This window comes from Pieris brassicae, chromosome 10, assembly GCF_905147105.1.
Source record: "Pieris brassicae chromosome 10, ilPieBrab1.1, whole genome shotgun sequence".
NCBI classification, from domain to species: domain Eukaryota; kingdom Metazoa; phylum Arthropoda; class Insecta; order Lepidoptera; family Pieridae; genus Pieris; species Pieris brassicae.
This window is the reverse complement of record NC_059674.1, coordinates 14,203,188-14,228,710: the sequence shown is the minus strand read 5'-3', so window position 1 is coordinate 14,228,710 and position 25,523 is coordinate 14,203,188. Positions and strand designations below refer to the sequence as shown.

Genomic DNA, 25,523 nt, shown 5'->3' with positions numbered 1-25,523 from the left:
TTCGTAATCGTAATTTTTGATATTAAAATTTGACATTTACGTGACAACTAAATAAGAAAAATAGAGCGGTAAACTTAACATCATGCTTTATTGTACTGTAATGTTTAATACATTATAGTACAATAAATTGTCTTTTGTTAAAAAAGAATTGTCACCATCACACCACGCACACTGAAAAGTACGCGAAACGTCGGAAAAACAAATTAAAATTTAGAATTATGTAAATAACTATAAGTTTTAATAATAATACATAGCTTTAAGCCGTTCAAAAAGTGTTTTTCTTAATGTATTATCTTCTTTCATAATCAATAATAATATTAAAATGTTATATGTTTATGTACATATTTTGTTTTTAACTAGCTTATCCCTTTGTTTTCTTTTGATGTCTTTGTTTATTATTTATCGCGTGTAGTTTCCCAACCTTTTACTTGAAACTGGAACAAAGTTAAAACTATTGCCATAATATAAAAAAAAAAAACTTAACAAAAATTGGAACAGAAACTAAAGCAGGAGAACTATTTTTAAGCAAAAAACTATCTCACAATATGTTGAAGTATTTCAAATAGTCTGAAATAATAAAAACATATAACATGTCAAATGAACTTAGGATAACTTTTAAGATAATCATAAAAGTTTTAGGCTTTTGATTTATTATAATTTGGATCGCGATTGCGATTTTCGTTTAATTAATTATCCGTCACGATCGTATATAATATGTAACATACAAACCATATCCAAATAAAAATCTATAAACTAAAAACATAAACATCGAGTCGTACATCACTAGCAAGTATAGATAATAGATTAAGATTTAAAGGAAACGTCGGAACTTTTGAAATAAAAACTATTGTTTTTGTAAATAAGACTTGGCTTAAAGGTCTCGTTACCAGGCCATAAAATTATTAATTTAAAAAAAATCTTTTTGTTAAATTTGTATCACAAAAGTTTTAAATCAATAAATACAAAATAATAATATTGTCAATTCAAATCATCTCAATTCTCAACCCCTTTGCATGATTAAACAATTATTATTTGTTTGATTTTCGGCATAAGTTAACGAGTAAACAATAATTAATATTGACTAGTTCATATGTTTTTAACTAAAGTTTTAGTTAGGTTTTGAGTATTACTAATAGATATGGATACGAATAAAATATATTCCGTGATAAAAGAGATTGGACACATCAATAGTAAAAAAATTGAATTACGAAATTATTGTAAAATTAAATTTAGTGAGGTATGTTTTAAGCAAGGAAATGAAAAGCTTTTGTTAAATGTATTTTAACTTTTTCCCTTTATTTTATTTGCAGTATAAAATTATACAGGGGGGTTAACACAGGGTCAACGCAGGTCTTATTCTGTAGGGATGAAATTTGTCATACTTAGTAGGAATTTTAATCAAATAAATATTTATATATTTCTATGTTGCAGATTATTAGTTCCTTAAATTACCGTATATTAAAAAGTGATGGGGCCGACATTATTGATTGTATTTTTGATGGATTAACAGATAGTCTGGATGCTTATAAAAATAAAATTAAGGTAATTGTGTTAAATGGTTGCTTTTATTTGAATAAAAGTTCTTTAAATATTTTTCTTCAGTGGCTGACCTATACTCCAGTGGCAAACATATAACTTTTTATATGCTTGTTTACTATGCATGGATCTTGGCGAACTAAATCACTCAAGTATATGGTCTTATCCCTTTTTAATATTAGTGACTGTGTAAAGTCCAGAATTCTTGAAGTCAATAAAAGCCCAAGTATATAATGTTAAGAGAAGTATTTTAATTGAGCCTTGATTTGGCAGACCTTATTTTTTTTAAAAGAACCTTTCTTTATGCAAAGTATATAATTTTTAGGTAATTGACATAGTATTAAAAACAATGAGAAAAGAGTCTACATCATTGACACATTGTGGTGATGTTATCAGCAGACTGTGTCTGGAACTTCCCAGGATGCCAATTGAAGACTTGTTACGCTGGAATAATGATAGTGTTCAATGCATTGTTGATGATAATGATGTTAATATGATGTAAGTAACAGGACACCTAATGAAATAGTTTACATGTTCACAACCCATAAACTATAAACCAATTTTAGAAACTTTAATAAATGACACTATGATAAAAATACGAGAATTGTGATGGTAATTCACCAATGTTTACTGAAATAAATTCAATTGTCAAAATTTATTATATACTCTACAAAACTAACATTACTTAATAAACAACATTGCTTATACAAAGTTTTCAATTGGGCATACAGAGTTTTGCATCATTGTTTACAATTTTTCTTTATGGACATGGAAACAGCCTTTACCTTCTAATCAAAACCATAATAGAGTATATTATGGTTTTGAAATCTATTTCTTTGTACACCTACATCTGTGATTTTGACCAACCAAAAGGCAACTTCTTCGGTATAACATTTTTGCCTGCTTGTCAATTTTTTTACTGCAAGATTAACTATAAAATCCTATGTTAATAAAGTAAACCATATTTTGTAATACTACATCAAAAATAAATGTCTTTTTCCAGTTGGCGAGATGTGCTTCCTGAATGCCTGAACATATTATCATCACAGAGTAGTATAAAGCAGCATGGAACTGATATGTCAGGCATGGAGTATAAGGCCCAGTGCATACATATTTTATGCATGTGTCAGTGGAAGGAACGCCAACTGGTATCCCTTACAGCAATGTTTAAGTTCGTTATTAATTTAACCATCCAAACAAAACATTAACATTTAAGTGAACTAATATTACTGTTTTATCAATTTTAAATCTAATGGGGTAATTTACTAAGTTTTCAAGAGGCTCTTATTTATTTTTGTCTAATTAGTAAATTGACACAATATTTAACTTAATGTAAAAGTAACTACTTTTAATTAACTTTTTTAAAGTTTACCAGTAGGATTAATATTATGAGTCATGAAAGTTATAAAAAATCATACAATTCATGAACTTAACTTAATTTTAATTGTAAGTTTTTTTCACTTTCTACAGACCTTTAGACATTATTAAGGTCCTAAAAAAGCATATATATATATAATATAATAGAAATAATATAAATTATATATATACAATTTGAAGTCCCATAAGCTTTTTATGGTCCTATAAGCAAAACTCTTCTACGTCTTTTAAGTTATTTCTTATTTTCCAGGGATATTCATCTATCTCAGAATGACCACAAGCAAGTGGTCAACAAGATATGTACATATATAACGGATACTCCACCAGAGGCATTGCCGCCTCTAGTCCATCAACTACTTAAGTAAGTACCTTCACTAAATTTATATTTAAAGGTATCATTTGTATATCTTGCTTCTAAATTTAATTTTCTAGAAAAGCTCATTGAGTTATTTTTATTACACAGTTTCTAATGTTAATGTAGTTAAAAACGCATTCTTGTTAATGCCGTGGCGGTAAGTAAAAGACGAAACGTGCCATTAGATTGTGATTGGTCAACAGCATGTAGACGCGTACAACGCGTACACGTGACTTGATACGTCATGATATTAGGTTCCATTTGTACAATCAAAATGAAACGCATTTTTATCTTTCTTTTCTTTTACTACTACGTACTTGAACCTTGAAGTTCACTTTGGTTCGTAGAACTTCTAAGATTCACATATTTGCTCTTTCAGTTGCTTCAAAATATTGCTTTCAGATGCTTTCCATCAGTAAGAGCACAGAGAAAATTATATACCACTTCAATAGTTTGCTGATTTCGTCTACAGATATTTTATTTAAAAAAAATAGCGCTACAGATTGTCCTCAGATTTCTAATATAATCAATTATATAAATATTTATTTTTTCAGATTATGTAAAGTGTATAACATGGATGTGGTCTTAGCACACCTCAGTCACTATTTTAACCTGCATTTGTATAATAAATTGGAGCCTCCACCACAAGATTCAGAATCTACTACAGTTGATATGGATGATATAGGTATGTTTCTATAAAGTATTTTTTTTGAACTGTAACATTTAAAAAAAATAACTTGATCTAGTTAGTCCCATCACTATTCTGTATGTGTCACACACTTTACTGCGTCTCTTTCTGTACCTGCGTTTGCTCTCAACAAAAACAATTATTCAATTATACATTAATAAATCGTCGTTATACCTCTTGTAAGTTGATGGATTTCAGTATAGAGATAGGTGGGATAATATAATTAACATAAGGATATAAGTATATTAAAATAATTAATAACTTAGATAAGAACCCCCAATTTGCACAATTTTATTCTAATTTTTATTTGTTAAATACTTACGGTGTTTGGCGTATTTGCTTTACTGAAGAATGACAGAGCCCCAGACAGAGTCTAAGGCTCATAAGGTTTTGTACACTGATGATGAAACAATGAAAAAAATTAGTTATAAATGAAAACATAGTCACACGTGATACGTTTACTAAGCTTGAGTTATAAAATAAGAGTAAACAAATAATTTTTCTCTTTCAGTACAACACAGCCATGCGGAACTCAGTCGTTGTCTCTCAACTAGCTTGTATCACATAACGCAGGGTGCGGCTGAACCAGAATTGATAAGAAAACACATAAAGCAATGGCCAAAATCCCAGCTGCTACGAGCACCATTTCTTTTAGACCTTGCCCTTGCTGTGTCAGATAAGGGAACTGAGTTCAGATCTGTTTGCTTGGAGGTGAGTTTAGTCTAATATTTGATAGTGTATATTTAAATATAAAAACAAAATTGAAAATCCAAAATATTTAAAAATTTAAGTTAGCTTAGTCGTGGCCTATAATTAATTATCTACAAAATTTAATGCTTGTTTTGAGTACATTTTAAATAAAATATTTTTTTTGCTATGCTTATAGAGTTAATATTGCTCCGGAATCAAACCAAGGCCCTCGTGGGTCGAATAAACAATAGTATACGCCTCAGTTAACTGTAGAAATATGTTTTTCTCTTTTATTGATAGCTCTAGAAGCGTGTTATATCAATAATATGAAATAGTCTTGGTTTTTTTAATGCTACCACTAAACAAATTTAGTTGAATTTGTTGGAATAATGTATATATTGATGTGCCTCCGGAAAACATACAGCATTGTATATTGAAGAAGCAATGTATACTTAGCCATGAAGTGCGATACTTAAAAACTAAATAAATAAGTCAATGGCGCTACAACCTTTATAGGTCTGGGCCTCAAATTTCTGTATCTGTTTCATGATCATTTGTTATTCGAATAGGCAAGTAGGTGATCAGCCTTCTGTGCCTGACACACGCCGTCGACTTTTTGGGTCTGAGGCAAGCCGGTTTCCTCGCGATGTTTTCCTTCACTGTTCGAACTAATGTTAGAAGCGCACATAGAAAGAAAATCCATTGGTGCACAGCCAGGTCTCAGGGATGAGAGTCGCACGCTGAAGCCACTAGGCCAACACTGCTCTGAAGTGCGATACATACCGAGTGAAATAGTTCCTCTTTAATATGTGGGCTTCTTGGGCTGTAATCGCCTCAACTTCATACTTATCTTTATCAACTAGGACGTAGTCATTTCCATAGTCATAGCGTTGTGTACTTTCGCCACGAGCGGTCAAAACCGAAGACTCAATATTAACAGTAAATCAGTGCATAGTCAACTTAAAACCTTATAGACTTAGTGTTAATTATTTTCGAACCGCATTATACATACATTACACGTGCGTAATGGACTCCGCGCCGACTCACGATGCCGATAAGGCTGCCGCCAGGGTTGATCAAGCAGGTAGTCTAAAAAGTGTCGAGCATGGTCAAGAATAAGGCAAAGAGGGCTCCATCTGCACCAGCAGCGCATCTGATAGCGACTCAGAGCGCGAGGAACCGCCGCGAAAGAAAAGGAAACGAGTACCACAGGTAACGGTCGTTGTATAATCAGGCGAGTTTCCTCACAAATTTTATAATGCATCAACAATATGTACCAAATGTCACTGTGCGTAATCCGGCCGACGAACTACGATAGCGATTTTTTTAATTAATCCGTCTACCAAAAAATCTAAATCTCTGGACTTGGGGTTACGTAGCACAGATTGAGGATAAAAATATTATTAAAACGGCCGATGGAAAACGATTACGTCAGGTTATAAAACTCCAACATTGGCATCATTTCAACATTTTAGATACAGAAAAGCCCTGGTAGACTGGCGAAATTCGACAACCGAATTATGATTGCATACATCAAAAAAGGTGGAACAAAATCGGTAGGGTTACTAACTACTTACACTAACCTTCAAATGATTGCGCCTGACGGACAAATTCAACATAACTCTGTCGGCACATTACGTACCAGGGAGATACAACATTATAGCAGACAGATTATCAAGGGGAAAAAGCCTGCGTAATGGCACCTTCTTCCTCAAGCAACAGCCGAGATATTTCGGAAGTGGGGACATCTGGAGATAGACCTATTTGCAACAAAGGAGACTGCTGTAGTAAGAAACTACGTATCGATAAATTGCATCGATCGATCTGCAAATTACATAGGTGCCTTCACCAGAACATGGCATTATCGTCTAGCATGCGTGTTACCCAGAGTTTTAGCACATATGAACCGGGCGACGGGAACCTATCTGATAGTTGCTCCAGACTGGCGGCGAGGTTTCTGGCTTTAGCACCTGAAATCCAGATCTCTAGATCACCCCCACGAAATTCAACACCTATCGGAGACACTCCTATATATGACAACTGCACTGCCTCCTCCTCCAAATACAAGCATTGACCCTAAATGTCTGGAAAATTGGGGTGCCCAAATAAAGGACTTGGTCCATACAGGTCCATACAGGTCCACACAGGTCCACACAGGTCCACAAATCCCCTCAACGAGCCGATATTGAAAAATGTTTAATGTCACTTTTTCTAAAGGAAAATTTATCCTATGCAACCATCCTTGTTCGCAAATCGGCAGTTTTAACCTTTTGCGGTCTCCATGTAGAACAACAAACATTTTCAAATTATTAAACACACCCTCTGGGCAATAGGAGTAGCTAAACCAAAAGTCGTGAAATCATTTGAGACGGCTCGCAGAACAGCTACTGTATTGCTTTTAGCATTGGGTCGCAGGGTTTCTAACTATTAAAAATTACTGACGAGCATTTCGTGGATGATGGTGATAAAATTTATTTAACACCAGCATTCGGATCTATGACCGACACACACGCAAGAATCCAGTCAACATAGAAGCTATCTTCACGATAAAAATATATTCCCTCTCACTTTAGTTAGACTCCAAATAGCTATGAGTAATACGAGAAGATCTCAAGTAAGAAATTTAAACAATCTTTTTATATCTATCAACAGCAAAATAAAATCTGCTTCGCAAAACATGATCGGAAATTGCGTGCGCACGGTTCTCAAAGATAGATTCCACTATCTATGCATGCACTCCAGGGAGTTGTAGAGTTGCAGTAGCTTCTTTGGGTTGGGTCGAAAATCAACCAATAGATGACATTTTAGCACGGGGTAATTGGAAATCTTCAAATACATTCTTTAATCATTACTGTGAAAACTGCGGCTCTTTCTTTAATACATTTGCACCATCGTAATTATAGAAATACTTTGTTATGATTATAGGAAGTTTATATTATTATATAAATTGTAAATCATAATAGTTTTATTTATACCGTAACCAAAAATAATTGTTGTACTTATGCTTTGATTAAGAATATTGGCAAGTAAATAAAATAGTTATGTAAACAATAACGGTTTTAACTAAAGGGCTAAGGTTTAAATTAAAGGGCTTCATCAGGGAAGCCTTTTAATTCTTCATCTTCATCATAGCATTGTGTTTTATACTTTCAACAGCAGATAACAAACACATCTTCATTATACAATGCTGTATGTTTTCCGGAGGCACATCAATTTACATAAAAATAAAACCGATATTATGTGCCGAGAAGGAAAACATAGAGCATTGTAGCAAGGTTTTCTTGGTGAAGACTCTGACTGTGGAAATGACTACGTCCTAGCTGATAAAGATAAGTATGAAGTCGAGGCGATTACAGCCCCATCTTACATATTTAAGAGGAACTATTTCACTCGATATGTATCGCACTTCATGGCTAAGTATACATTGCTTCTTCCATTATACAATGCTGTATTTCCTTCTCGGCACATAATATCGGTTTTATTTTTATGTAAAATCGTCATAATGTCTGTTTTTACAGGTTATAAAGTCAGCTATAGAACAGCGTAATTTAGATGATCAGAGAAGTAAAGAGTCTGCCTGGGTTAGATCGGTACTCCCACCCGACGTAGATGTTGCTAATGTGCTCAAAGTTCTGACCACAGAAAGGTAATATATTTAAGAAAACTTTTAATAATAACTCGATATGAAATGATTTACGGCAGTAGACCTCAAGATTGTGACAACGTTAACGGAAAATCCATATGGGAAATCTTGTACGGCTCGAAGGACCAACCTTTCTTGTACGTATATATTAACGAGTAGTTGTAATAATAAAATACGCATGTCTATTAAACACTTATAATTAACTATTGTCTAGCACATGTCAATCAATGACCTTATCTACAAGTTAAACCAAAGTTGTACCAAAACACCAAGTAATCATTTTTTTAATCAAAATACTTGTTAAAGTCAGTATAACTTCCGACTTTCGAAATTTGTGTCTTGGTATTTTTGTACATTCTTAGACTCGTCTTGATTCGATATAATTTTAAAACGAAAATCTGTTTTTTTATAGAACGATACAAACTTATCTGATATTAATTAAAATTGCGGTCCATAGACACTTGCTCTGCCAAGTGGTACACTTTTTATCGAAGGAACCTCAAGTTGTTTCCGAAATTTCATTTATTTTTATTATGATTGTGTATTAATATTATTAAATTGTTTTGTAAACAGTTAAAATGTATTTCCAGTGCTAATCACCGAGAGCTGACAGTACGGGGTCTTATCAACTTAGCGTTTTCTCTCCTATCAGTATCTCGTGTTAAGGCGGTATCACACGCTTGTTGGTCTCACGGGAAGCTAATACTGGTTAGGTTATGCAAGTCTCAGCCTAACACAGCTCAGCACATATTGGCCCAGTTGGCTGATAGGCTTTCTGGGGACTCCAGCCAAAGGCAGTATTCAGGTATGAATGACATTAAACATAATTGTTTTAGAAATTATTTATATACATAAATCTAAATGGTATTTTATAAAAAATATTCATAAAAAATACGAATCAGAATATTAAATGAGATAAAGGTTTGAACTTGCGAGCCTTCTGGCAATGAGTGTACATGGGCGCTATCACTTAACATCAGGTGAGCCTCCTGGCCATTGGCCACCAGATTTCCGAAAAAAAAAATTGTTTTTTCTCAAGTTGATAAAGTTTATTGCTCAAGTTAATAAAGTTTATATGTCAAGTTAATAAAGTTTATTGCTCAGGTTGATAAAGTTTATATCTTAATTTAATATATAATAAAAATAATTTCTCAAGTTAATAAAGTACATATCTAGCTTCGATTTATAACGAATAAATGATTGATTTTGTAGGAAGTTACTCTTCTATCTTATTTATAAATAATACTATTTAATTTAAGAAAACACTTTTTAATCGGATTGATTCTATGTATTATTAACTTATAATTATTTACATAATTTTAAATTTAATTTTTTTCGACGTTTCGCGTGCTTTACAGCGTGCGTGGTCACGGTGACTATTTAATGTATGTAACAATACAGAAAACAAATATTTATCCATTATTTAAGTTATTATAATTGTTTTCAGATTGTCTATATGTCTTATGCAAATTAACGCCTGTATCCGTTGAGTCTTGTACACAATTGAGTACAATACTCGAGAACTGCCAACCTGGGAGTGACTTCACACATGCGGCGGCCGTGTACGCAGCCGTACATCCCTTGATAACGTTCAGTACGCGAACGAGGGATACGTTAGTTATGGTCTGCAGAAAGGGGCTGTACTCTCGGTAATTATTTGATTTAATTTTAAAATTATTTCATAATAACTTTAAACCTGTGTTGAAAGGTATTTGTAAACAAATATATTATCACACATAGTTACAAAATAATTGTTTAAAGAAAATGCTATGCTTATATTGTTTCAATAATAAAATATATTAAAAGTAATTAGTATATTTAATTACGAGTGCGAAAAGCCTGTCATTGCAAAGAGTTCCGACAAATGTTTACCCGAGACAAGGCGCAGTCAAATCTGAGGGTTGACTGCGGAACAAGTTGCAATGACGGTACCGCACGTGTACTGAACAACTATTTGCTTTTTTCTCTTCTCTCCACGTAATAAATTTATCGTATGTAAATAGCAAATTTTTGACTTTTCCGGTTAAATGATCTCCGAAGCATTTTGTGCAATTATACTGAGTTCCGGTGGTGTTAATTCAAATAAATTATCGTCAAAATTACTCATTTTGTGGAAGAAACTAAATTCGCATTCGCAACTTTTGGAAAATGTCGTCAACTGTAAAATAATACAAGCAAAGATTTTGTTTTTGTTTTCTTCACCCATTCTCGTGCAGCAATCAATCATTAAATCTGATATTGAAACAAATTAGTAGCTTCTTATTAGAAATATTTTGCATAAATCATAAAAACTTCTATGATTTTTTTTTTGTAAAACTTCGTGGTTGGTTTTTTCGCTTTAATAGACATTATTTACGTTCCTGCAATACGCCACTTTTTGAGCAACTGTATTAAAAAGATATTTACAATCGAATAGTTCGTATTTGAGCAGAGATTCGTGGGCCTATTTTAAACTTAACTATGCGGGTTCAAATGTATGGAAATAGTATTGTCTTTTGTTAACATAGCTTTTACACATTAAGAAAACATTTTTTAAACGGATTGAAGCTATGTATTATTATTAAAAACTTATAATTATTTACATAATTCTAAATTTTAAATTTTTCCGACGTTTCGCGTGCTTCTCAGCGTGCGTGGTCACGGTGACTGAAGACAAAAGGTGTTGAATGTCAAAAGTATCACAGCTGTAGAGAAAGTTGTGTTATCTGTATTTATTTCCCCGGTGTTGATATCGACTAAAAGATTACGGGTTTTTGCAAAAGTAAAAAAATAGAGGACACCGTTAGTCTTTTTTTAATTTTATAATTATACATAACTTGAATCCGTTCAAAAAGTGTTTTTCTTAATGTATGGAAATATTTCATAAAAAAATTAATTCAAAATCAATTTATTTATACACATATTAATGTTTTACTATTATAAATTCAAAATAATTTCGTGTGTTTCAATCCAGTTCAATGTATTAGATCATTGTTATCGGTTAACAAGTTCTAAGGCATTTGCTTAAGAACAAATTTAAAAACCATAACAAACTAAGTTTTCTAACTCATAATTCAATATTTCCAGGGACTCCCAATACCGATGCTTGTCACTTCTGGGCTTCCTGACAGTGTTGAAGCATATGAAGCTGTCTTCATACTCGCTGAGCAGCAGTCAGAGTGGCTGTAGTGAACAGTTCAGTGCGCATTCCTACCTCACTCAACTGACTGTTGATCTACATGCTACGCAACAAGGTTCTAGGTATATATATATATGTTGAAATAAAGATTAAGAAATTTATTAGTGTGACGTTTCGAATTATATTGGCCATACAAAATATGGGAGAAACAAAAAGTCGAATATTTTTAAATATAATATATTTAATTAATCAAAGTATGAACCATTGTTTTCTATGCACTTTTGCCATCTCATAGGTAGTTCATTGATCCCTTTACTAAAAAAACCAGTCGGACGGGAATCAATAATATCTGTGAAGGCGATTTGGAATGCCCATCATAGTTAAATTTTTTCCCTTGCAAGAAGTTGTCCAAATTTCGAAAAAAATGGTAATCTGTTGGAACAAGGTCCGGGGAGTACGGAGGATGTCTTAGACATTCCAATTGAAGCTTCTAATTTGGTAGCCGTCTGTTGTGCAGTGTGTGGTCTAGCGTTGTCGTGAAGTAGCAGTGGCGTGGAGCGATTGACCAGCCTAGGTTGTTTAGCTTTTCCATCATGGTTTGCAATTGCTGACGATAGACATCAGTCTGGCCAGACTTGAGAAAACTGCAATGAACAATACCGGCACTAGTCCACCAAACGCTTACAAGTAACTTTTTTGGGGTTAATTTTCGCTTGGGGCAGGATTTGGCTGGCTGGCCAGGATCCAACCATTGCGCTGAGCGCTTCCGAATATCGTAAAGAATCCATTTTTCATCACAGATAATGATTCGGTTTAAAATACCTTCATTATTGTGCCGGTTCAGTAATGTCACGCAGCAGTCGACGCGCGTTTGCCGGTTTGCTTCAGTCAATTTGTGAGGTCCCCACCTTTTAAGCTTTTTAATCTTCCCAATTTGCTTCAAGTGAATTAAAACAGTTTTATCACTAACACCGCAGCCTGCAGCTAACTCGGACGTGGTTTGCGATGGATACGCTTCCCCAATAGCCTTCAATACTTCATTATCAACTTGGGTCTCAGGCCGTCCACGGGGCTTGTTCTGCAGGTCGAAATTTCCAGAACGAAAACGTTGGAACAAAAAACGAACTGTGTTTTCTTTTGCAACATGACCGCCATACACATCATTCACCCTTCGAGTAGTTTCCGCAGCACTAGTGCCACGGCGGAACTCGTACTCGCAAATAATCCGATACTTTAAGTTTTCCATTTTGTAAAATGAGTGACGCAAACAGAAAAAAACAAATGAATGACGATCATCGAAGCACAAATACATGAGTAAATAGCTGTACAAATTTGAATTTGGAATTCCTAACCAAAGAGGAGGTATTTGAGGTCAAAGTGGTCAGTATGACAAAACGCCAATTACATATGTAAGGACCTAATAGAATTTTTGTCAGCGAGAGCTAGTACTAACACGATAGAAGCAGTGAGTTTCTCATTAATTCGTGTGATAAAAATAGTACTATATGTATAAAGCGCGTTCCCGTGCATTATAATTATATGTTGTTTTTTCATAGAAATCGGGACATCTAAAGTTAAGCGATTTAAAGGGTGATCTTTCTTTTTTAATTTTCGCTCCTTCGCGCTTTACTGCGGTCATTACGTTGTGAGTGTCATGTACGCGAATTTGCATTAGCCGATCGGAATTAGCTAAAGAGGCCGTTTTTTAACGTATACTTCAGTAACTTTGAAAGACAGGAAAAGTATAAACGAAGTTAAAAAGTATTATATACTGTATTTTTTTCTGAATATTTTCTAGATGATATGCATTGCAATGCGTAATTTTGAATTTTAAAATTATTTTTTTAGAGTTACATCGCGAGTACGCAATGAAGCAATCTGTTTGGAGGTGGTCTCCATACTACGGAGATGTTTGGTTCAAGACGCGTTAGTTAAGCAATTGCTTTATACAGGTGAGAATCTATTTAAAACTACGATAAGTACAGTAACTCAGTTTATTTGATAGAGTTATCTAAGTTACAGTCTTTCCTTCTATGTGCGCATTTAACATTAGCTCGATCGGTGAAGGAAAACATTGTGAGGAGACCGGCTTGCCTCAGACCCAAAAAGTCGACGGTGTGTGTCAGGCACAGAAGGCTGATCACCTATTTGCCTATTAAATTTACAAATGATCATGAAACAGATACAGAAACCTGAGGCCAAGACCTAAAAAGCTTTTAGCGCCATTGATTTATTTTTATCTAAGTTACAATGACGCTAATTAAAATTAAGAGATTTAATTGAAGATTTTTCCTCAGTAACCCTTAATTATAGCAACACTATTTAATCTTTATAGGCAACCCTGAAAACGAGGGAACTTTATAAAATTCCAATTGTATTTATTTATAGTATAGATAATCAGAAATAGAAAAGAAGTTGGTGTGGTAGAAAAAACTGGACACAGTTTGTTTGTCCACCAGGACGTCGAACAGATTTAAATAATTAACTGTTATACTGAGGCCAGTGACATATACACTATAACATTATAACGTTATAAACCAATTGAAACATTGACGCTCCATAGATAGCCGATGCAAGAAATATGTTCTTGACGAGAATTCTCATTCGAATAGAGGACGTATTAATTGACGATGAAGTCTGATTATCATAATTTTTGTTATGCATCATTTATAATTGTTTGATTTATGTCATAAATTATGAGTTTGAAAAATGCAAATAACTTTCTGTACATAGACGTAACATTTATTACTAACAAAACACACACATAAACACGTAAAACAACAATAATCAAAAATAAATAAAAAAGAATGAGAGATAAAAAAATGTAGTATCTCTTTATAGTATGATTTTAATTTTATAGGAACAATTGTTTTAAAAATACGTATTTGTAATATGGTTTGTGATAGTCTCTCTCGGCCCTTAATCATATTTCTGCTTGAAAAGGTCACTAACTTGTGGAAAAATCGAGTAACACTTCAGTCAACCCGACTTCGAACATCAAATCTCTTGATAATCATTCTTCTTCCCGCTCTACGCCGTTGACTTGCGATTGTAAATATAAATTTAGAATCAATTTAACATTTACTGAATTAAGTTATATTGAGTTTGAGTTAATCTCTCCTCTGAATATCTGAATATCTGTCTGTCAATCGCTATTCAACAACATTTTATCCCAGCTAAACGTACATAACTTAACTTACTTAAATATATGTACATATAATACAAAATATTGTTACACAGAAATATTTAGATATTTATAATGTTACTTTTACAGAAATGTACGAATGCGCGAAAGAGAAACCTGCCTTACACGAGTCAATACTAGAGTTGTTCTATGAACATGTTTGTAAATTTTTGGCTGAAGATGGTGAGAATCCTATATTGTGGGATAAATGCGTGCAAACTGGACCAGTTACAGCGAATTTGATTGTGAGTAAAGAAAAACGAAATTATTCAGTTTAGATTAAAGGTGTACTTTTAGTAGTAGATTAGACTACTCCTGCGCAATTCTTGCTAATCCTACGTAACTACGGCTTAGAGACAAATGTATATATTATTAAGTACCTTTATAGGATATACACATTAGTTTTAAATTAAATGAATTTTATAAAATAATAATTATTGTAATAAGTATATTTTAATAAATAATTGGCGCTGCCACTGCGTTGGTTCCATTCATAATTTTTCTTGTCAAGTAGGTATATATATTAAAATAAACTTTTATAATTTTTAGCTACCCACTTTTGCGCCCTGGATTCACATCTACACACTCGTATTATATGAAGACCATATTTTTTTGGTTGGGATTCAAAACAAGTGGTACCCCAAGTGTGATAGAATTGATTTTAACAAAAGTAAATGCTAATTAAAATATTAATAAAATTTTCAGGAACCTATAGGCCGTCTTTTATATGCGATCGCCCAATTCCTACAGCCTACGGAAGATGAATCAGACGATATTTTAGGAAGTCCAGGCGATAGTAGCGTCATTTATTTACGCACTAAACTGGTTGAAGTTATGAACAGAATGGACTGTGAAACCTTGTTTAACTTGGAATTGGTAAATATCTTTTTTTTTAAAGATTTCCTTGAATATTTATTGCATTTTAATAAATTATTTATTTTAATTTAATTAAAATATGTCGTGTTTATATCGTTAAATCTGGACTGACATTTGTGAAATTGTTTTGTGAAACATTACAATTTCATTACAATCAAAAGCTTGTCTACAATCGATATAAAAAAAAACACAAAATTCGCAACAAAATATATGCGAAGGAATACCATCACTTTTTAACATAAGTCATGAGGGTACTTTCACATTATTGAAAATATTTTATTTTTATTTTTAAGGTTCGATCAAAGCAATTTACAGTTACTTAGTTAATGGACAAGTAATCTTAGAATAAAAACTATTGGCTAAAGTTATTCACCATAGTGAATTAGTTTTGAGTAGACATGACTTGCTAAACATTTAATTTAAGATAACATTTACGTGAAGACATTAAAAACATTTAATTTAAGATATTAAGAACATTTAAGTTATGATATTAAGAACATTTAAATTAAGATATTAAGAACACTTCATTTAAGATATTAAGAACATTTAAGTTAAGATATTAAAAACATTTAATTTAAGATGACTTGAAAAATGAAATCTAAGTTGAGGCGCTGTAGTTTTAATTTTTTATTACTTTTAGGATGATATTGGAGTTTCAGACTTGACGCCGGAATCAAAGGCTAAAAAGTTAAAAGTTCAACAAGCATTGCAGTGCTACGAGACAATAATAGCTCATAAGATAATGCAATGGACACCGCACACAAGTCACGCTAACTCTGTTTATAATTTTTATAAAATATATACGCAATTACTCGATAATACAAAGGTAACTTGTTGTTCTAAAAGTTATATATTTCACTGTGAAATTGTATATTGAGTAAAATTTTTTGACGAGAATTTTAAAAATAATAAACTTTTCCAGCGTTTTAACCGGAAATCTTACTCGAAATCACGACTAGCTTAGACAAATTCCATATTTACATAAACATATACATTTGAACTTAAATTTTTAGGCGACACCAAAAGGCAAAAAGAGTAAATTGAATGACACAAAGGAAACTGTCAAATCGCAAAGTCAGAAGTCACAGAAGAGCAAAGCTCCCTTAAAGTTGGCAGCTTTAGTAAAAGATAGGGCAGGACCCTTTAAGCCATTGCCGTGTTTGTGGGATCTAGAGTTATGCTATAGAATTTTGGATTTGCTTTATAGGTGATTATAATGAATATTAGAATTTTGCACTTATAATTTCGTGTTTCCTTGTCAGATTTACTGTTTGTTTTAAGCTTATTTAAAATACTTTATTTTTTTTATTGTCTATGGAGCGCCTTCTATATAAAGCACCGTCTCCATAGATCACAAATCACTATCTGCACAGATCACTGTGTAGTCATTTTGACGCTCTTCGTCACTTCTGAAACACTAATATTTTTTTAAAACATTTTTTTTTCTTTACTCGGTGGTTGCCTGGAAGAAATCGCTCGAAAGCGATAAGGCCGCCAATTGCCCTCCTTTTGATTTAATTATGTTAAATTTTTTTATATTGTAATGTAACGAAGTGTTAATAAATAAATAAATATTTTTAGTGATGAAGTAACTTGGTCGTCTTTGGAGCAACGCAACCTAGTCCGGAGTAAGAGGGACTTCCATCACTTTACACTACGTTGTATACAGAGTGTATTGAATGAGAAACTCGAGAAACACCTGGTTGCGACACATGTGTTTCACATCGCTGCTTTGCTTTATAAACGGTGTTTGTGTAGGTATGTATAATCTTATTACACTTAAAATTTAACTGGCTCGGTAATCTGATTAAAGAAACCTTATTGTTATCATAGGATGACCACACCAGAGAACAGACGTTTGTCCTGGATTTCATTTCTATAATACCAATTATCCATATTCCACAATCCTCTAGACGACTTTTTTGTGTCCTAAAATATGTATCATACACACAATTGATATGTTATGTATCTATCTAGGGCTTATCAATTTCCGTCTGTTTTAACCTTTTCTTTCGGCTAATAGATTTCAAGAACTTTCTGAATTTGATGATACTACGGCGCTGGGCTGCTTAGAAGTGTTCAAGACTTGTGTTACGCTACTTCTGTCTACACAATATTCTTTTAAAATTGAGAGCGTCTTATCAGGAATTAGTAAGTAAATATTTAATGAATATTATTTTTTAAAAATAGTAAAACTAACCAGTGTTCAATAATGAAACCAGCAATCGTTCCAGGATACGATCCTATCTTGAGTTCTTCAAATTATCGTATTTGGTTGTTTTGAATGAATTAATCGTGTTAACCAGTTTTTTGTATATATTAAAAAAATCGTATCTGCGTACGATAGTAGTCAACCAACGTACACACTCAGTCACACGTACGTACATTATAAAATTATTACATTATTGTACGATTGCAAACACTGAAACTATCGCCTTATTGTCATTATTGATATAATTTTAATTATTGTGGTTAAATTTAGAAATTCAAACATTGTTTTTAGTTTTCCAATTTAAGTAGTATTAATGTAAAAAAATGTGTGCGTGTAGTAGTGTACACACGTAAGAAGTGAAGCTTCTTTATGACCTTATTTTTCGAAAAATTATCTACTATATGGAACTTTACAGAAATTGGTTAAATAAAATAAAATTAGGTAAAGTTTAACAAAAGGCTTTTATTATCATAGACATAAATACAAATATTACAATTAACTCATTTTACCTTATTCCTACTAAGATTATTACAGAATTTCATTAATTGGAATAGATTTATTACTATCATTGTTATCGTTATTATATATTTTTATTATTAATGGCTTCGAATCAACCGTGGTAGGGACAAGAAAAATATGGCGCGTAACGGAAAAATGTGACGCGTAAACGAAAAATGTGACGGTAAATATTTTTACAACGCCGATAAAGAAGTTTCACTTCAAAAACTAAACTCAACTGTGATTTAACCTTTAATATACCAAGATATTTTAAGCGATAATTTGCGATGAATACAGCTTGTATTATCTAGTATTTATAATCAGTTTAAAATTTATGAATTTACTAAATGGTACCTTCTTTTTAATAGAGCTCATAATGGAAAGTTTTCGATTCTTATATTTTTACCTTCGTTGTGTAGGATCTTTTTGTATTTTAAGCATAGAAAATGTTGTAAATTGCGTTTATTTTGTGTATTTGAGCTGCATATATCCTCATACTGTCAAATATTTCACTTCTTCGTACAAGAAGTTTTTTTTAAATATAAAAATCGTATTTTACGCAAAGATACAGGAGGTTGTTATATTTTTTTTATAAATTTGCTTTTAGCTGGTGAAGCAGACGTAACGGCATCTATTAATATGTCAAACATATTACGACATATACACACGGCGTTAGTGCAACTCGAGGCTGAAGGGTCAATGGAGGAACGAGATGTACTACTAAAGAAGCACACTGCAATGCTTATTCAAATTGCTCATCTACTTTTGGAAACTCCAGTAGTTGCATGTGCAGCTCTTCATATGGTACTAAAATATGTTATTCGCAGTTCCACAATGTCATAAACGACGGGGCTTTCCGTCTTGCCTTTGTTATATTTGTTATTTTTAAGATTTTTCTATTTAAATCGTATATAGCGTGCTTGGATATTCACACGCATTACGTACAGTGATAGCTTATTTGTCAAAAAAAGAAAAAAATCTTCTGTATTTTGAAGATTCATCGTTATGGCCCATTTGTATGCCTACGAAATAGAAGAAAACAAAAACATCGGTGAAGCCTTTTGGGATGACCACAAAAAGAAGAGATAGACTGTATATACAAAAAATATTAACGTTTTTATACAGGTGATATCGAAGCTGGAGGACTACGTACACACATGCAAACAAGATTGCATACAGTTAATTGGGCCGTTGCTAACCGCCTCACATAGGGAACATAGGGAAGCGCCTTTATTGGACCAACTGCTTACAAAACTTACGCGGGTACTCGGAAAAATTGATGTAAGTTTTACCTTTTTTTAAATATATTAACTTACAAAAAGTTTGGAGTGCTCAGCAAGGCGAGACGGTACTTCACTCCGAGCCACCGCTTGCAACTCTATAAAGCGCAAATACGGCCCCACATGGAATACTGTTCTCACCTCTGGGCGGGGTCTCCCCAGTACCAGCTCCTTCCACTTGACCGTATCCAACGAAGGGCGGTTCGAATCGTCGATGACCAATCCCTCTCCGGGCGGCTCGATCCTTTGGCGTTGCGTAGAGATGTGGGGTCACTCTGCATCTTCTACCGTATTTACCATGGAGTGTTCAGAGGAGTTGTTCGGATTAATACCTGCAGCTGAGTTTCATCATCGGACGTCGAGGCAGAATACAAAATTCCACCCGTATCACCTCGACGTCCGACGTTCGATGACTGAGCGTTTTTCAAGGCAATGTTTGCCGCGCACCACCGCTATGTGGAACCAGCTGCCCACTGAAGTATTTCCTAACCAATTCGACTTAGGGTCTTTCACGAAAAAAGCGTACAAATTCTTAAAAGGCCGGCAACGTACTCGCGAGCCCTCTGGCATTGAGAGTGTTCATGGGCGGCGGTATCTTATACTTAACATCGGGTGAGCCTCCTGTCCGTTTGTATTTTATAAAAAAAAGTAAAAAAAAAATTAATTTATTGGGGTTAGCGCATGATCAAATTGTTGTACTTAGTGTGTGGGTAGGGTGAAATTTCTATATACAAAGGCCAATTAGGTAGTGTTGACTGGTATGTCTGTGCTCTAATTCTGTAATTTCCAAATCGATATGGACCTAATTGGCCTTGGCTATGGCTTTGGGATAAGAGAAAATTTGAAAAATGTTAGGAATTGACCGCGTTAAACACAATTTTGTCAATGTTTTAGGAGGAAGAATCATCATCCAATGAGGATTCAGATGATTTTCCTTCAATAGATTCACGCACGGGGCACACAGTGCTCAGTACAATTTGTATACATTTGAACAGTCGGTACAAATGTACAGAGCATTTGCTGAATAGGAGTCGAGATCTCGCTGTAGCTTTGAATAATACAACACATTCGCACGAACAAAGGATAAGTAAAGGTAGGTCTAATTTTAATCAATTGTTTGATAGCTTAGGAAGTCCCTTAACTAGCTTCTTTAATCTTTAATCGGAATTTGTACGGCTTTAACAAATTCCAAACGCTAGAAGCCTATTAGATCAGAGTCGTAAGTAAACATGCAAGTTACTTTTCATTTAACTTTAACACTGAAATGAAAACTTTATTCACGCAAGTAAAGGCTTTATTATAATAGCAGAAATATTGAATTATTGAATATTCTTTAAAGCTAACTTAGAAATATAATAATTAGGAATTTGTCTTGTCCGTTGTGACTAACACAATAATAATCAGACTTATAATTGTACGATTTAATCAATAAAATATTATTATTTAAGTATGTACTAAACACAGTTAAGGTACAATAGTGGATAGAGAAACCTTTGTAGTTTTTTAACTTGTAGTTTAGTATTTTTACTAACGTATCAGTATCCATATGATCTTCTAATTGTGCAATGTTCTTGCTAAGGTCGCTAGTTTAATTTTGGATGCCGCGCTTCTAAACACTGACTTGGTACTTTAGCCAAACCAGTGTCTAAGGTTTTTAAACTAAGAAGTGCTTCTGCGGCCAGGTCTCCTTCTGCCACTTTGCCTTGTATGATTAGTTAAAGCCCGTATTTTTTAATGTTACGTAAAACGTGTCCGGAATACTAATTTTTCCTTTTTAACCGTCATAAGCACTTCTTTGTTCTTCTCCATTGAGTCCAGTTGTATTTCGTATACAAGTTCCAAGACATTTTATGTATACGTCGATAAACCGAGATCTGGAACGCTTCCAGTTTTTTGGACATAGTCTTTGTCATCGTCCAGAGGAGCAGAAGGACGACATAACATCGCGCAATGCGCGTCCTAAGCTGTAAATTTATCGGACATGTTATATCCATATGATATCGTTGATTAACTCAATGGGTACTAGAGGTTTAAACGGACATTTTTAGTCAAGAATTCTTATACATGAATAGGATAATTTCAGTTTTTGACAGTTTAATTAGGACTTTCCATAAATTCTTTATAGATTTAACTATCACGATAGCTATTTGATTTTGCATAGCTCAGTACAAAATATCTTAATTTCTTTCAGAACTTTTAGAACTATACAAATCAATAGTAATCCAACTATGCGGCGTAGGAGCATGGATAGCGCGTATCTGTTCTTTACGTTGCTGCGTGGGAGTCGGTAGCGAACGCGTACTTAGTGCGTGTACGCGTTTATATACTTTGCTCGCGTCTCTACTAAAACGGCTGACTTCGTATATTGATATGGTGCCTATGTTGAGGTAAGATTGCAAATTGATAATGAAAGAGGCAGAGATTGATAATGAATGAAAGAGACAGTACTTTCGTACAGTTCCTTGACACACACGAATTTTAATTTAAAAATCAGTCATCAACATCAACAGCTTTTTTTAAGCCAATTAAGAAACAACAAACAAAAATATAAGGAAATTTAATTCAAGTTATTTTTAATTAACGTGAATATTATACATTAAATGTTACACCAATAAAAATAATAATAAATCGGTGGCGCTACAACGCTTTTTAGGTCTAGGCCTCAGATTTCTGTATCTGTTCATGATCAGTTGTCAATCTAATAGGCAAGTATGTGACCTTCTGTACACGCCGTCGACTTTTTGGGTCTAAAGCAAGCCTCACGATAATTTTCTTCACCGTTACAGCGAATGTTAAATGCGCATATAAAAGGAAATTCCATTGGTGCACAGTGCACAACACTACGACCTCAGAGATGAGTCGCACGCTGAAGCCACTAGACCAACACTGTTCTATCGATATCTTTGTAAAATGTATTTATGCCCTTCCCTGTACGTGTACATTCTTACCGTAACATCATCTTTCAAAATTATATCATTAATACTTGTTACGATAGTATTAAAGATATAATTTTAAATAAATTATTATATTATATCTTATTATTGTAGGCTAGAGCGCCTCCTAAAGATTTGCGGTAAGAAGCTCTCATCAGTAACAGACTGTCTTATCACATATTTGGAGGCGTCGCAGGAGCACCAGAAGGCAAGCAAAGTCCTACGCGATACAAAGCTAATACCTCGACTCGTCTTAGAAGCCGAACAGTTCAGCAAACACGCTATATTATTGGGAAATAAAGTTAAGGTATAATTTTCAAATAGATATCCTATGAACAAACATTTACTATGAGTTTCAGTTAATAATTGTAAATGTGTTGTTGTTAAAGTCTATTTTACAATGGACATACAATGTAAAAGAATACTTTTTATATTCCCTTATAAAGGACTAATTGGGTTCACGTATTACGTTTTTCACTATAGAGTGTGGGGGGGTCTTTGATTTTCTTCTTCGGTGATTACGTCAACAGTAATTATTTATTTTTTGACAGATACCCACACATTGTTTATGCTTGAAAACGAAATGCATTTCCTAGGATTCCTACAAATAATTTATACGTTTGTGTACTATTATTTTTAAGAGCTTCGCTTACTTTTGCTGACATGAGGAAGAAAGGGGGGGGGGGAAATTGCTGTAAATCTGCTTATGTAATACTTTAACGGCGCCTTAGCTATTTATTACTTTTTGTACCAAGAAAAAAATATTAATTACAATAAATGAATTGTCTATTAAAATGTATGTGGAAATTCAAGAATCCATTCATTAATTGTACAAAACATCTGTAACGACGAAACGGTGGCACGTTTTGTTTGTGTGTGATTGGTTAACAACGTTTAGACCAACACGCGACACGATCCGAAACGTGCTTTCGTCTCGTCTATCGTATTAAATTACCCATTTATTATCGATGACGGTTATTAATTCAGTTTCATTTACTAGCTGAAGGTACTCAGAGTATATAAAAGTTAATAGTAACAACTAAATATATCAAATGAGTCGTTAACTAATCGGTCATTAAATATCATTTATTTATAAGTACAGCTAACATACATATTAGGTCCTTACATATGAAATTGGCGTTTTGTCGTACTGCCCACTTTAACCTCAAATACCTCCTAACCTAACCTCTTTGGTTAGGTTAGGTTAGGTTAGGTTAGGTTAATTTCAAATTCAAATTTGTATAGCTATTTACTCATGTATTTGTGCTTCGATGACCGTCTTTCATTTGTTTTTTTCTTCTGCTTTTTTCTGTTTGCGTCACTCATTTTACAAAATGGAAAACTTAAAGTATCGCCTTATTTACGAGTACGAGTTCCGCCGTGGCACTAGTGCTGCGGAAACGACAACGTGCTGGTGTGTATGGCGGTCATGTTGCAAAAGAAAACACAGTTCGTTTTTGGTTCCAACCTTTTCGTTCTGGAAATTTCGACCTGCAGAACAAGCCCCGTGGACGGCCTGAGACCCAAGTTGATAATGAAGTATTGAAGGCTATTGTGGAAGCGGATCCATCGCAAACCACGTCCGAGTTAGCTGCAGGCTGCGGTGTTAGTGATAAAACTGTTTTAATTCACTTGAAGCAAATTGGGAAGATTAAAAAGCTTGAAAGGTGAATTGACTGAAGCAAACCGGCAAACGCGCGTCGACTGCTGCGTTACATTACTGAACCGGCACAATAATGAAGGTATTTTAAACCGAATCATTATCTGTGATGAAAAATGGATTCTTTACGATAATCGGAAGCGCTCAGCGCAATGGTTGGATCCTGGCCAGCCAGCCAAATCCTGCCCCAAGCGAAAATTAACCCCAAAAAAGTTACTTGTGAGCGTTTGGTGGACTAGTGCCGGTATTGTTCATTGCAGTTTTCTCAAATCTGGCCAGACTAATACGGCTGATGTCTATTGTCAGCAATTGCAAACCATGATGGAAAAGGCTAGTCTGGTCAATCGCTCCACGCCACTGCTACTTCACGATAACGCTAGACCACACACTGCACAACAGACGGCTACCAAATTAGAGGAGCTTCAATTGGAATGTCTAAGACATCCTCCGTACTCCCCGGACCTTGTTCCATCAGATTACCATTTTTTTCGAAATTTGGACAACTTCTTGCAAGGGAAAAAATTTAACTCTGATGGGGGATCAGTCCAAATCGCCTTCACAGATTTTATTGATTCCCGTCCGACTGGTTTTTTTAGTAAAGGGATCAATGAACTACCTATGAGATGCCAAAAGTTCATAGAAAACAATGGTTCATACTTTGATTAATTGAATATATTATATTTAAAAATATTCGACTTTTTGTTCCTCCAAAACAAAACGCCAATTTCATATGCAAGGACCTAATATTATAAAACAAAAAAATAGACAATATATAAGGCCAAAACATAAGTATTATTTTACATTATTAGACAAAAATATGTAAAATAAATAAAACAAAATCAAAGTCTACCCGCCTCTTCAAGTATTTCGTCGCATCCTCTTTGGTGAAGTGGAAAATATCGATATTCTCATAATTAATTATATTATAGATTGTATGGCCGTAATACTATATCAAGTAAACATTTTATTTGACATTCGTTTTCAGCTGAATTTCCAACAATATCTTTCCCTCGGAACGGCAAGAGATTTCAGGATCAAGGCTCCCGTTCTAATGGAAGCGCTCAACGCTGAAATGGAAAAAAATAACGATCCAGGTATATATTTACATATATTTGTAAATGTTTCAGTCTTCCAGTTAGTTAATTTATTTTGGTATACAGTGTAAAAAATATTATTTAATAATTCCATACATTTTATTTAGTTTTATTTAGTTATATCCTTTAGTTTAGCCCGTTATTATTGTTTGTGTAATCTTTATATATATATAAACGCCAAACGCCAAATTAATATATATATATTCCTTATTTGTATGTTTGTTTTGGTATACATTTTACAATTTCAAATTCCCAGGTGAAGACATAAATGATGCTGCTACGGAAATTTTATCACCAGTCGGCAGTGATAGTGGACAAAGTGATGATGAAGATACAAGGAAACGAAGGAGAATTTCATGATTAATGTATAATAAATGAT

General features: G+C 33.7%; 1 protein-coding gene across 1 annotated transcript; it reads left to right on the top strand.

Moving 5' to 3' along the window:
- Nucleotides 1-926: 926 nt before the first annotated feature.
- Nucleotides 927-25,523, top strand: LOC123715424 (Fanconi anemia group I protein homolog). The gene is made up of 25 exons (XM_045670419.1): nt 927-1,237; nt 1,432-1,542; nt 1,862-2,034; nt 2,540-2,707; nt 3,164-3,274; nt 3,823-3,953; nt 4,468-4,667; nt 8,165-8,292; nt 8,880-9,094; nt 9,737-9,938; nt 11,356-11,529; nt 13,256-13,359; nt 14,682-14,836; nt 15,297-15,467; nt 16,108-16,293; nt 16,481-16,674; nt 17,049-17,225; nt 17,491-17,618; nt 18,785-18,981; nt 19,303-19,458; nt 20,352-20,550; nt 21,649-21,844; nt 22,505-22,697; nt 25,036-25,144; nt 25,401-25,523. Exons 1-25 carry the CDS (start codon nt 1,139-1,141, stop codon nt 25,502-25,504), a joined length of 3,981 nt encoding a protein of 1,326 aa, XP_045526375.1. The 5' UTR covers nt 927-1,138; the 3' UTR covers nt 25,505-25,523.